The following is a 14,110-nucleotide window of genomic DNA, read 5'->3' on the forward strand; positions in this document are numbered from 1 at the left end:
CATTCAGAGTCGTTGGATATTCAACGTCCAACTTACATAACATAAAAGTTCAAGCATTTATACCAGAGGTCTTCAACCTTTTTCCAGTCGCGAGCACTTCCTGTACCCATCATCAAAAGAAGAGTACCCTTACGGCAAGTTTAACATATGAATGCATGAAATGATAATGATTTCAAAATCCTTGTGAATGCGATTCCTCCAAGGTGTTTAATTGGAACGTTGATCTAGTGCTGGCGAGCACGAAATCGGGCACGAGCATCGAGCACTCTGGGTACTTAAGGGAGCACCGTAGTGCTCGCGAGCAACGGGTTGAAGATGCTTGATTTATTGAATGACAAAGGGGTCATTCAAGTATTACGTCAGCATCGGGGGGGGGGGAGGGGGTTTGAAGGTTGCTTATGTAATCAACCACCCTTTTTTGAAGATATGAAATATTCTAAGCTGCTAACGAAATTTTGCTGACGGGGGGAGGGGGGTAAAAAAATGGCTGAAAATCTGCCATTACGTAATACTACTTGAATGGCCCCCAAATACAAATACAAGGCCACAACAGGCAAAATGCCCAACGAGGTGGCACTCTTTGCTTTAAAATATGGAGGGCAGATGGTTCAAGACACGAAAACTGACAACAGAAATACGTTAGGGCCATGCATGCACATACCCTCACACAACACGTTCCAGCACGCACCGATTCGATAGAAATTCCGCAGAGGAATGTGATGTGTACGAGTTGCATGTACGATTAAGTAGTACTCAGAGTGTGTGCGCTACCACTACGCTATAGAAGCAACTCAGCTTAATAAGCACTTACGAGCCATTGGCTGATTGATGTCATCGTCCATCACACGGTGCCGTTCAGCAAAAAACGCTCCAAGAAAGACATATCGGACTGCTTCTATAGCGTAGTGGTAGCGAACGCGCCCGGACTATTAGAGGGTTGTTGTTTGAATTTCAGTCGTGGCAGATGGAAAACTCTTTCTAAAAACTCATCTCGCCATCCTCCTGCATATCTTTTAGAAAAATATATATACGGTAGTCTTATTTGCTGAGTGTTACTTTAACGCACACCAACGCCGGTCCTATATCGCCAATTTCCAACCAGTGGAGCTGGGTGGGAAATGAATGCTCCATCCATCGGCGGTCGTCTCAAGTAAAGAACTTACTTCTTACGTTCAATGCCCGGATTCGAACCCATGGACCTTGACGGTAACGTTCATAGTAGAAGACGAGCATCTTACCAATGCGCCACTCTGGCTAATTTGCTGACTGGCCCTTTGTTGCGTTTCACTTTGTTTACGCATGCCATTCGTAACGGCATCTGGATGGAACCAAGTGCGTGGCCTTTTGACTGTTTGACACCGCCCCCCCCCCCCCACGAGATCTTTCGTGGGCCCCCAGTACATGAAAAGTATTTTCCAAGAAAGTACTCAAAAATCCCTAAACGACTTTGATATCGGTGAAAAACCTGTATACTCGGAGAGTTCTCGCCAAATCGGTGTGATAACTACCCACGGACGATGCCGACGCTCGGAGAGAAAAATATTCTTATGTCTAGAATTGGCTCCATTTAAATTTTGAAAGAAGTCTTTGAAACATTGATTGATATTCGTATATTTTTTGCTTGTAAACAAGATGTTGCCACACACTTTCTAGAAGCTGCTTGCAAACATTATGTCGCGACACTGTTTATGAATTGCTTGTAAACAAAATGTTGCCACACACTTTCTAGAAATTGCTTGTAAACACTATGTCGCGGCATGTTTAGAAATTGCTTGCAAACAAAAGCTGTCGCGACGCACTGTTTAGAAATTACTCTTAAAACAAATGAAAAACATAGAAGATGAGACTCTTACCTCTGACAGAACCATCAGGAATGGTCTTAACGGCACTGGAAATAAGAGGCTGGAACTCTCCGGTCTCAGCTGAAGTCATCGGTTCGTCAGTCGGCAGAACCGGCTGCTTCGAAGACTGGAAGACATCTTTGGACATCGAATGCCATAATATGTTGGTGGACACGTCCAAACTGCCGAGTGAGTTCGCTTTCGTCATGGTCTTACGCGCGAGTTGCTTCCGACAACCAATCTGTTGTTGCACAAAATAGTTCAGGTGCCTTTCATTTGAAGGATGTACGCTATAATCAAGCTCTTCAACATTCGAAATATCGCAGAAAGTTGATTATTCTAATTGTGAACAGTCAACCACCAATCAAGACGTAAATTGTGGATCAGTAACTCACGCTTTTTGGTGTTGTTGCTCCCTTAAGAACTAAAAATCAAGTAAGAATAATAATTAGCTGCGCAAGTATAACGAAAAATATGATAAAATTACCACATAAATGTACGAAAGAAAGTAGGGGGGGCCAGGTTGGGGGGGAGCGACAGGGTAAACCGAACACAGCAAGGCTCTGTCACAGAAGTAATTATAGCTCAGTGTCCCGAAGGATGGGGTTGAGTCGAGAAAAAACTCCAGCCAGTGACCCGGCCGGACTAGGCCCCCCCCCCGCCTTCAGTCAAGTATTCCCCTCAAAATGATATGACACGGAAAAACTAAAAGAGATACGAGTTATATACAAATGCGCGACATGAAACTAATATAGTGAGCAGAAAATGGAAGGACCAGGGGCTCTTAGACCAAAGCACAAGTCCAAAATTTCCCCCCCCCCCTCCCATTGTTATTCATTCATATTTCATATTTATTCATCTTTTAATACTTAATGAAGGGAATCAGAAATATTTTTCACCCCGGGTCTCCAAATTAGTTCAAACAGTACCGTCTAGTTGAATACTAACATTTTTGTGATATTTTTATTCCAAGCGTGATCATGATGAAGACATGATTAACCTAAAAAGTTCCAAACCGATTGCCAATTCTTAAATGCCACTGAGAGCCAAACGCAGGTTTGTCCCACAAAATTCGGTTCATCAATCACTAAAGCTACCTGACAAAAATACAAAATGAAATTTTAGTGGAAGCAAAATTTAAATACACGTTTGTTTTAAAAAAAAACAGTACTTCCCAGATATTTACGGGCACAGTTCATGGAATGCTCACGTTAGAAGGCCGAAATTTATAGTATGGTAGTATATATTTCGCATTCCTATCTTATAAGAGCTTCTTCTTGGTTATACCTGTGGCAAAAAAGAAAATTGCGTAAAGCAGGTTGAATATGTCCTAAAAAATGTCAATTTACTTTTCCCTTTTTGTTTCAAAAAATTATAACATTTGACTTAAAACGGATTATTACAGAAATATTTCCATGAAAATGTACATCAACTTGATTGAATTGAGCATTGCATGGCTTTTCGCTTGTTATTTGTATGTGAACCTTGAATAGTTCATATGACGGATAAAAAAACGGGACATTTCTATAACACGCAAAATTACTTCTTCATTTGCTTGGACAGTATGCAAAAACGCATGCTCAAATCGTACGAATACATTTTACAGTGGCTATCTTGGGTGTGAACTATCAAGATTTTACCCATGTTCAAGAATCTGTATCGATGCTTCAGCAATTCACATTGGTAAAATTTTGATGTGGCAAACTTCTACATAGAAGTTTTAAACTTCTGGAATCAAAAGGTGCACACTTCCAGGGGAATCGTCTGATTGATTCATTGGTCTCTAATTCATTGGTCTCTATTTCTGGTCTCTAATTCATTGGTCTCTATTTCTGGTCTCTAATTCATTGGGCTCTCTGTCCGTAATTATTTTTTCCCATTAATTATAAATTTCCATCAATTATGAAACTATTTTTTCTCTCAATAATCCTAAAATTATTTCTTTCATTAAGGTGTTTTTTTTAGCATTTCCTGTAAATTATCTAATTATGTATATGGCTTTTGGATGTCAAATTTGGCATCTCGAAATATGAAGCCTATAAGAAATCATAGGCCTCAAGAGAGAACTGTTTTGGCTCAGGGTCACCGCATTCGTGCGACGCGACGGCCGCCCTTTTAATGTATCGAATGCCCAGCCTTACTGTTGAATCTGGAAATTAACTCGCAGTTCTAAATACAGATCTCAGTGACCCAGAGCTCTTTAACGAGTTTTCATTTGGAGTTGACGTTCGTTCTTCTATGTGGAGTAGCTATGTTCTGAAAATGGGCGGCGGGTCACAGCGAAAAGCTGGGAGGGCCACATTTGGCCTGCAGGCCATGGGCTAAAGACCCCTGTCTCAGGAGATGAAAATACAAATTACAGGTGGACTGAAAAATTTCGACTTTCTAACTTGATCTTCATCTTCACGAGCCGCGCTCGTAAATTTCTGGGAGGTTCTAATTTTTTTGAAAAAAACAAATACAAATACCACAACAGACAAAATGTCCAAAGAGGTGACTGAAAAAAGATGCCTATAAGAAATATGGATGTCGAATATGCATCTAAACTACATCAAAAATGCAGCGACCCAATAAGAGCAATAAAAAGCCAATATAATATTATGATAAAATATAAACATACTACCTATAAACAATTATGGTTGTCACATCTAAGTATGGATGGCTTCTCGATTTATCCCAATATGTTTCTCGTACTTCTTTTTAAACGTGACAATTGTGTTAGGATTCACGACCCCCAGGGGTAAACTATTCCATTTATTGACGACCCTATTAGAGGAAAAACTCCCTGCGACACAACATCGAATTATCCTTTGCTAAACGATTCTGGTGTCCCTTTGTCAAAGTAGTTAATATTGTGTGAAGATGTATTAATAACTCATAGTAAATTTTTTTCCATCCCGTTGAAAATTTTAAACACTTCGATCATACCAATGCACTCTTCCAATGTAAACATTTTCAAAAAAAATCAAGCCCCGTGTGCCATCAAGAGCACGCGTGGCTCTTCTCTACACCCCCCCCCCCGACCAAGTCTATGTCCCTCAGTAGGTACGGTCTCCAAAAACTGACGGGATATTCCAATCCAGGACGAACAAAGCTCCAGAAAAGCTGAAGGATCACTTTAGGAGAACTCGAAGAGACATTTTTTGAGAATGAAACCAAGCATTCTATTCGATTCTCTGACCACCGCTGAACAATGTTCAGAAACGTGTATAGACGTCTAATGAAGAAGGAAATCATCACAATAACATCAGCCATACCTTTGAATTCAAAGTATCCACATGAAACTGTTGCCGGAAACAGGACCAGACTTAGACCGTCTCTAATCGGAACAAAAAAACGATAACAAAATCGGTGCTCGCGTTCCTTCCGGTGATCGGACCGAGACTGAAATGAACGATACGAAAACACCGACGGAATATCCGATTAAATCGGTTTTCCAAGTCGAAGCGGAAAAGAAAAAGAGGAAGGATGAAATATATTAAACATTAGGAGACGCCATTGAGATGACCTCGATTCTATACGTATATTTGAAGAAAGAAAAGAAAGAGAAAAAAAGGACCTTCGAACGCGCATCGGAAACGAATCACATGCCGAGAACTGGTCAAGAAAACAGAAGAAAAAGAGATAGTTGACAAGTTTTTAGGTTGTTGTAGTAGCTAACTTACATAGATAAGTTTTTAAAACAAGAAAAATAAGAAAGTAAAAATTGTTTTCTCATTTGCTAAGCAAATGAAATTGCGTTTTGACCTTTTCCGTGACGTCGGTTGTTTGTTTGTTTGCCTCGTGGCTTTTGTATCTTAACAAATGTTCGAAACCGGTGCGGGATGTAAATTCAGAGAGAAGTTTGGCCGTGATGGTCACTCAATGTCCATTTAATTTGCACTGCGTGAAGCCGATTTCGAACGGCAATGAACTATCAAGAGTGATACCTGAATTCGAACCCGATGAGTTCTAGGCTGGTGCTGCTGGAACCGTGAGATGGTTAGATATTCGTTCATTTATATTCAAGAGATAGTGTTAATGTACGTGTTGTATACAGGGTGTTTTAGACTGGAATCCTCGGCTTTTGAAATGACAAACAGCGGAACCGATAGAAACAGCGATAGAATGATAAAACAAGTGGTACGTATGATGAGTAGGTCTGGAACTTTGAATACACCGGCTTGCGAAATTCGCTACAATTCTAGCTAGCAGATGGCGCCACAGTCTCAGTGCTGCATTCTTTAAACCTTTCTTTTTTCAAACCAAACACAACTGCTAATTGTGCAGCAACTCCTCGTATTGTGTCTGATTTTGCAGTACAGCCATCTGCATCTAAGAAGTGAAACGTAGTGATTGAGTATTTGTACCGTTTGTAGGCCTGTTGCTCTCTATGGCGAGACTTTTTAACGGGGAGATTGGCTTGCAATTGCGCCTCAAATTTTTGAACTAGAGAAAACTAACTTCAGCCCATCACCACTGTGGCAACGGTGATCCTTTAATTTAAACCAATGTTTCCCAAAGTGGGCAATATCACCCCCGGTGGGCGATGGAATTGTCCAGGGGGGTGATAGAAGCTCCGGGTATAAGATAGGATCCTATGTCCTATGGGCACGCTTGAGTTGGGGGTGGGGGGATGAGAGAAAAAAATGGGTTCCACATGGAACAAAAATATTGGAAAACTATGCTTTAAACCATAGTTTCCCAAACTTTTCATTCCATCGCCCCCTTCTTCAGAAATATTTTTCTTTCATCGCCCCCCAACTCAAGTGAACCCATAGGATCCTATGTTAAATCCGTAGCTTCTAACGCCCCCTGGACCATTCCATCGCCCACCAGGGGGCGATATTGCCCTCTTTGGGAAACACTGCTTTAAACCATTGTTTTTCAAACTTTCTACACTCGCGACTGGTGAAAACAGTAGTGATGTTCTTTAGATTCCCACAGCATTCTTGCTAATAGTGGTTCCCATCTTATCAATGATCTATATCATACCTTTGAATTTTTTGCGAAGTTTTTTTCTCAGATTTCCCCGCTCAATTCAATTCCTTGAGTAGTTGCCTACGGGAATTCCTGTCCGGACTGCATGGTCTATGCAACTTCTTAACTTCCTTTCGTGGGACAGAGCGGGGACGACCATGTTCTGGTCTGGTGGTGGTAAAAATAAAAACAATTTTGTGAACCGCAATAAACAAATACTGTAAATTGAAAAAAAAATAATTTGTGGACCAGCAAAAGATCTAAGAGAAATAACCCGCGGTGGCCCGGTGTATATTTGAATATACTTGACAAATGGTCAAAAATTGACATGTCATTGACATGACATGTCAAAGGTCTTGACATGTGGTCAAAAAACCCATTACACCAGGGGTGCACAAACTTTTCGGCCCAATTTTTCCGCATAGAACGATCATTTTTCTGACCGAAAAAAAAGATAAATGGGACAAGTAACTTGTGTGTGGTCCACGTGAAAAAAAATTAATTAACAGGAAAATGAAATTTTTCGCGGACCGGCAGAAAAGTCTAGGGAACCAGCGGTTAAAGAAAACTGCTTTAAACAGCAACTGGTAAAGTGTTCTTCTTCGTAAAGATGGGCGAAATCTTATTGCTATTCAAAATGGGCATCTAAATGTCGCTACACGCTCTTCTGACGTGACGTGCGTCAGTGGCATGCTTCCACTAGGTCATTCACTGACTTGGTCTCTCGCTCTTGCGTCACTCTTTTGGTCATTCGTATTCTTATTCACGCTCGAAGTCACTGTTTCCCCCACTCACGTGCTTGCTGACTCTCTAGGTCACTCTTTTGGCCAGTCACTAACTTAGTCCCTTGCTGTCTGGGCAGAAGCGGATATTTTGAGTTTGCATAAAAATTCTGAAGTCCTTTCTCCCATTCTACTAATTTTCTTGGCCCGTCATTCCTCAAATTTGACGCCCTGGGATATAACGTGCTAAACCCCCTCCGCCCTCCCCCCCACCGCCGTAAATACGCCACACACGCGTGAGCAACATGTTCAAGGCCACACACAAATGTCATAAATTTACGCTCAGGACGCGATACAGAAAAAATTCCGGCTCATCGATTCGTAATCGAATAAACAGCGTTTGTTTTGTGGTCGCATCTGATATCGATATGATGACCTGGTTCATTAATCCATTTCTATTCCCATTTTTCGGTTGTTATCATCGCGTTTATTTGCTTTATTCATCACGAAACCATGTTTTTCCCCCTTTCATTATGGCATTTATTCATTAAAAACGAAACTGTATCGGGATTTTGAAATTGAAACCAAGTTTTTTTTTTTGTTCTTTTCTTCATTGGCGGAATCTTGTTCAGTAGGAATTTATCGTTTTCTTTTGCCTTTAATGAATTTTTGTAGTCGACGTTCGTTGTAACGAACACACACTACCCTTTATAGCGACCGTTCCATTACAACGACCGGTAGGATAAGTCCTAAATGTTTTCCTATGATGTCCTACCTGTGTTGTTTATTTTCGAAAAAAAAACAACGATCTGATAAAGAAAAAGTCCGTGTTCTATTAAACGATGGTGGTCGTTATAACGAATGTCGACGATATCACGAATATAAACATGTATGTGTTGTAGTAAGTAAATTTCATTTTTAAAATGAATTTATGAATTTTTTATCTCAGTATTACGAATTGACGAAATCCATATTATAACGAGTTTTATCTCCTTTTTTTCCAAATTTCATCTTACTCTTTACGAGTTTTATCTCAATGTATTACGAACTTTATCTCATTTTTATAGGGAATCTTAACTTTTATGCTAATTGTCTTCCAAAAAAAATTGATGCCTACACAGGAACAAACATCACGTGAGATTCACAACACGTACATTCCAGCATGTACTGAGAATTCGTCAGTTGCCAATTACCGTCCGGATAATTTTTCAAATGAAATTGCCAGTTACAGAAAACAAAAATTCTCAAACATAAGTAAAGTTGACAATAAAGTCAATTAAAGTTCCCAATTACCGTCAAAATAATTTTTCAAATAAAGTTGCCATTTAAAGTTAAAATAATTGTTTAAGGCAAGTAAAGTTGCCAATTTCAGCCAGAAAAATTTTTAAAGGCAGTTAAAGTTAGTTGCCAATTACCGTCAAAATAATTTTTCAAATAAAGTTGCCATTTAAAGTTAAAATAATTGCAAGTAAAGTTGCCAATTACAGCCAGAAAAATTGTTAAAGGCAGCTAAAGTTAGTTGCCAATTACCGTCAAAATAATTTTTCAAATAAAGTTGCCAATTAAAGTTAAAATAATTGCAAGTAAAGTTGCCAATTACAGCCAGAAAAATTGTTAAAGGCAATTAAAGTTAGTTGCCAATTACCGTCAAAATAATTTTTCAAATAAAGTTGCCATTTAAAGTTAAAATAATTGCAAGTAAAGTTGCCAATTACAGCCAGAAAAATTGTTAAAGGCAGCTAAAGTTAGTTGCCAATTACCGTCAAAATAATTTTTCAAATAAAGTTGCCAATTAAAGTTAAAATAATTGCAAGTAAAGTTGCCAATTACAGCCAGAAAAATTGTTAAAGGCAATTAAAGTTAGTTGCCAATTACCGTCAAAATAATTTTTCAAATAAAGTTGCCATTTAAAGTTAAAATAATTGCAAGTAAAGTTGCCAATTACAGCCAGAAAGGGTAAGTATGCATAATAACCTCATTTATTACATTTACCGTAACGTATATACACTGCTGGCCACCCAAATTGCAACACCAAGAAAGACAAGAGATATCGCAACAATATTTATTTTGTAGATAACATGTTGACCAAGCATCAAATGATTAAATTTATAGACTTCTGTGAAGTGTGGTTCCTGCCAAAATCAGTAGCCAGCCGCCATTGTTGGAGATCACCGCTGCCACACGCCTCGGCATTGATTCAAAGAGACTTTGGATGTGTTCTTGGGGTACAGCAGACCAAGCAGCTTCCACGCGTTGCCAAAGTTGATCTGGTGTGGCAGCTGGGGATGTAATCTGGGTCAATCGTTGAGCAACCATGGACCACATGTTTTCTATCGGCGAAAGATCCGGAGAGCGAACTGGCCAGGGAAGCAATTCAATCTGGCGATTGACGAAGAACCTTTGGACAATGCGTGCCACGTGTGGTCGCGCATTATCCTGTTGAAATATGGCTGTGGGCAAGCCCTGAAGGTAAGGAAGGACAACTGGCTCCAACACCTCGGACATGTAGCGCTGGCTTTTTAAAGTACCGGCAATGCGTACTAGAGGAGTGCGAGAGTGATATCCAATACCGCCCCATACCATAATACCCGGTGCAGGACCAGTGTGGCGGTGCATAACGCAGCTGTTCAGCATCCTCTCTCCACGGTGTCTCCAGACTCGAATCCGACCATCGTGGTGTTGCAGACAGAAGCGTGACTTGTCAGTGAAGACAATTTCATTCCATTGTGCCGTCCACATCCTTCTTTCATCGCACCATTGGCGGCGGAGGCGTCTGTGGTTCTGCGTCAAGGGTAGACGAAGCAATCGACGTCTTCCGGACAGACCACTCTGCTGTAAACGGCGTCGAATGGTACGCGCAGACACTGGATGATGCAGTACAGACTGAATGTGCTGTGCTATGGTTCGTGATGTGGCTGAGCGATCCGTCACTGCCATACGCCTGTCATCACGTGAAGTGGTGCACTGAGGTGGATGCGATCGAACACGTCGGTCCGTCGTACCCTCCTGCATCCAACGATCACATATCCGCATTACAGTTGTTTGGTTTCGTCCAACACGACTACCGATTTCCCTGAAAGATAATCCACAATCTCGGTAGGCCACTATCCTTCCTCTGTCGAACTCGAATACTTGATCAAAAGATGATCGCTGTTTTCTACGAGGCATAATTGATCGTTTTTTGGAAAAAACCACAAGAAAAACACAATTGCCGTACTTCAAATCGTCGAAATCTCCAAGCCTTAAATAGTGCTTTGAAGTGGCGCCACAGGCGCGCGTGATGTGCGTCTGCGCTGAAATTCTAATCATTTGCATATCTCACCTCCGCTAATGCATGTTGTAAATTTCATATTATTTGCATGCTTCCTTCAGGGTGTTGCATTTACGGTGGCCAGCAGTGTATATATGTTACGATACTTTAACACTAGAACGGCCGGAGCAGTCATTCTGACGGATTTTGATTTAGAAAATGCTATGATCTCGGCAGTATTTAACATACACACACACTCCATTTTTGGCGACTTTTCATTACAGTCGGATCCCGTTTTAACGAATACCGTTATAGCGAAAAATCTCGTTTTAACGAACACTTTTCTAATCCACTAGATAAGTTCACATATGAACGATATTTTTATGGGCTTCTTTTTATCAGCCACCTCGTTGGGCATTTTGCCTGTTGTGGCGTTGTATTTGTATTTGTATTTGTATTTGAACAGTAACACAAAAAAAACCTGGAATTTCTTTGCAATGAAGTGATTTCTTCGGTCTCTCGGAGTTTGTTATAACGGGATTCGACTGTATTTTTGCACTTGTCTCCGTGTACAAAACTTTGGAGGTTCTATAGAGTGAGATAGATGGCTTTTTTCTCAGCCCGAGATATCAAGGAAACAGTTATTTTCTGGATATTATGCTGAGATGAACTCGGAAAGAAAAGTCATCTTGTCTCCGCCGGGACTCGAACCCAGGCCCTCTTGCATACCGGGCAAGCATGCTACCATCTGCTACCTGGGGGCCAATTCCTGAAGTTAAGAGAGGCTACTAATGTCTCTACTTCAGTGCCTCACGCCGCAGTGCGTGAAATAAGGAAGGCCGGGTCGTGTCTCCAGTGGTGTAGATGGTAGCATGCTTTGCCAGATATGGAAGAGGGCCATTTCGAGTCCCGGCGGAGAAAAGATGAATTTTCTTTCCAAGTTCACCTCAGCATAATATCCAGAAAATATAAAATGTTTCCTTGATAATATGCTATTTGTTTCCCATCGCGTGTTACTGGGCAATCTAAAATATCTAGGAAACATACTGTAGGCTCATTCATAGTATGTAGACGTGTGCGGCGACAATGAATCTTTGGCTAAGGAGACTTACGCTGACTCATGAAAGAAACAAATCTAGATTCAAGAAACATAGAAACGAATAGATTCCCCCCCCCCCTTTTTATGGGCTCTAGGTATTTCGATTGCCCCCCCCCCCCCCGAACTTCAAGTTATCTATCTCTGCCTGTTTCTCCTTCAAAAAATGCTTAATTAAAGCTGTGGAATTTTTTCTTTTTACTTTTTACGGGCCCATAATTAATTTTAAAACATCCTAAACCATATGAATTTATGCAGTTGAATATCAAAAGACACAATACGGAGACATTAATTTTCATGCTTTAGAAGATATAAATAAAAAGTTGAAATCAATGTTATTGCATGAATATCCAACTCAAAAAAGTAGGTCCGGCTAATTACTTCATATTTAATTTTCTGGGTTTAATTTATTTCTAAGCGAACTCAATATTTCAAAAATCGAGTATTTAATACAATTTTTAAAATTATTGATGTGACAGAAAAAAACCCCACCAAATTTCCGCATTTCTACATTAAAATCGGCAATTTTAACACTGATTTGTATGAGTCTCACCCTTTTCCTGACCCTCAAAGCGATGCCGATGATGATTATGACGTCTATTCAAAAATCCTCATTACTGAGAGTGTTGAAAAAATGGCAAACCATTATAGAGGCATAAATATTATACATATATTGACAGCGTTGAAGAAATGACAAACCATTGTAAAGGCATATACACGTCTGAAACGCATTGCTAGGGAACCACGGTAACCAAAGTAAACGTTCGGAAAGTGATTGTTGAGGCCCAAAAACCATTGTTTTCCTACGGTTTTTTGCCCATTTGGGGCATTTGCCCTGCTCTGACGAAATTTTAAAGTAGCCTATCGTTCAAGTCGGGTCCCATTTGGTATATATGCAAATTTGACGACGATCGATCTAAGATTGTAGATTTGTATAGAGAACAGACACACACACACACAGACAGAAAATCAATTTTATATATATAGATTGCACATTGAAACTGCCGGCACTTCGGCTGTCATTTTTCTGCAACGTGAGTGACGAGTTATCGCGGTTTTACTGCATTCGATTTTTTGGGTAAAAGTTATAAAATTCTCAGAAAAGAGAGAAAAATACAGATATATATCGCACGTTTCTCTTACCGTGTCTTTTTCGGATATGAACGAATTCGTTTCCCATATATGTACACATTATTGTAAACTTTTTAAACTGTTTTAACGTGGATCAGCAGCGTGACGTACTCCAGACTCATTAGCGTGACTAGTGTTAGTATTATTCGAGTTTGAGTAAGTGCAACGGTGAGGAAATGTTCTTAGTATCGAAGGTTCTTGAGACTGTTTTTACTCACTCATTTAGGTTATCGCAGTCTTTTGTCTGTTTGAAATCCCAGGAGATAAGATAGCACATTTTTCGAAAGCCTTTCTTTTGTTTTGTTTTAAAGCTTGGTTTTCTTAAGAAAATTGTGCTTTCTTTTAAGGAATAATATTGACGATGATTCAGGTCCCCGACTTCCCAGAATCTTTCGCAATTTTCTTCGGAAAGAAAACATGCAGAAAAACATTCCTTGGAGAAATAGCGCTATTATACAGATTTGACATAGAAAAAAGATTCGAGAAATTCGGTAAATCGAAGATTTATAATTTCATTTCGTTTTCGATTAGTACAGGATAGTCATAAATAGAGCCGGGAAGTTCAGGCAAAATGTCATAAATGCCTATTTTTGCCTATTTTGGAACTTTTTTTTGAATCTTTCCTGCCATACCCGGGTCTATTTCAGCATTGTTTTTTAAGTTTGTTCGTGAATTTGGGAATTCATATTCTGTAGAACCAGGATATTGTGATCATGGACAACTTCAAAAGCCTTGATATTTTTAAAATCCATAACCCTTAGTGTTAATTATCAGAAAAAAAACCCTAATTATTATCAGAAAGGCCCTCCCCCTCCCTTCCAGCCCGATTTGAAAGCTAATAGGTGCAAGTGCCTGGAAGATAGAAAATTTAGTGTTGCCCTGCATTAACTTTGCTTTGGCTGGACGGTGTCAGACATGAATTTTTATTTTCAGACAAACGCAGCTATAAGCCCCGTTTATATGGGATATAGAAAAAGCGGGTTTAAAACCCGCTTCATGAATTTTCACCAATGAGTGCTCTCCATTTCTTTCCTTACGAAGGAAAAAAAGTCGTCAGGTGGATGCTAGAACTCACAATGCTGCCGCAACATTGCACGTGTAAACGGGGTTA

General features: G+C 40.0%; 1 protein-coding gene across 2 annotated transcripts in view; it reads right to left on the minus strand.

The window, feature by feature from the left end:
• Nucleotides 1-13,189, minus strand: part of LOC149079144 (sodium-coupled neutral amino acid transporter 7-like) — a 36,461-nt gene extending 23,272 nt beyond the window's left edge. Inside the window, exons 1-2 of one of the 2 annotated variants that reach the window (XM_089240025.1) lie at nt 5,099-5,318; nt 1,854-2,265 (exon numbers count right to left, since the gene is read on the minus strand). In XM_089240025.1, the coding sequence (XP_089096151.1) occupies nt 1,854-2,049 (196 nt within the window). In that variant the 5' untranslated portion in view covers nt 2,050-2,265; nt 5,099-5,318. Of the gene's footprint in view, nt 1-1,853; nt 2,266-5,098; nt 5,319-13,011 lie in introns of those variants that run through there. The other variant, XM_089240026.1, reaches the window with a different exon arrangement.
• Between the last annotated feature and the right edge of the window lie 921 nt (nt 13,190-14,110).

This window comes from Pholcus phalangioides, unplaced genomic scaffold (genome assembly GCF_987345545.1).
Source record: "Pholcus phalangioides strain wild (caught in Gottingen) unplaced genomic scaffold, Ppha-v1.0 ptg000012l_1, whole genome shotgun sequence".
NCBI lineage: Eukaryota > Metazoa > Arthropoda > Arachnida > Araneae > Pholcidae > Pholcus > Pholcus phalangioides.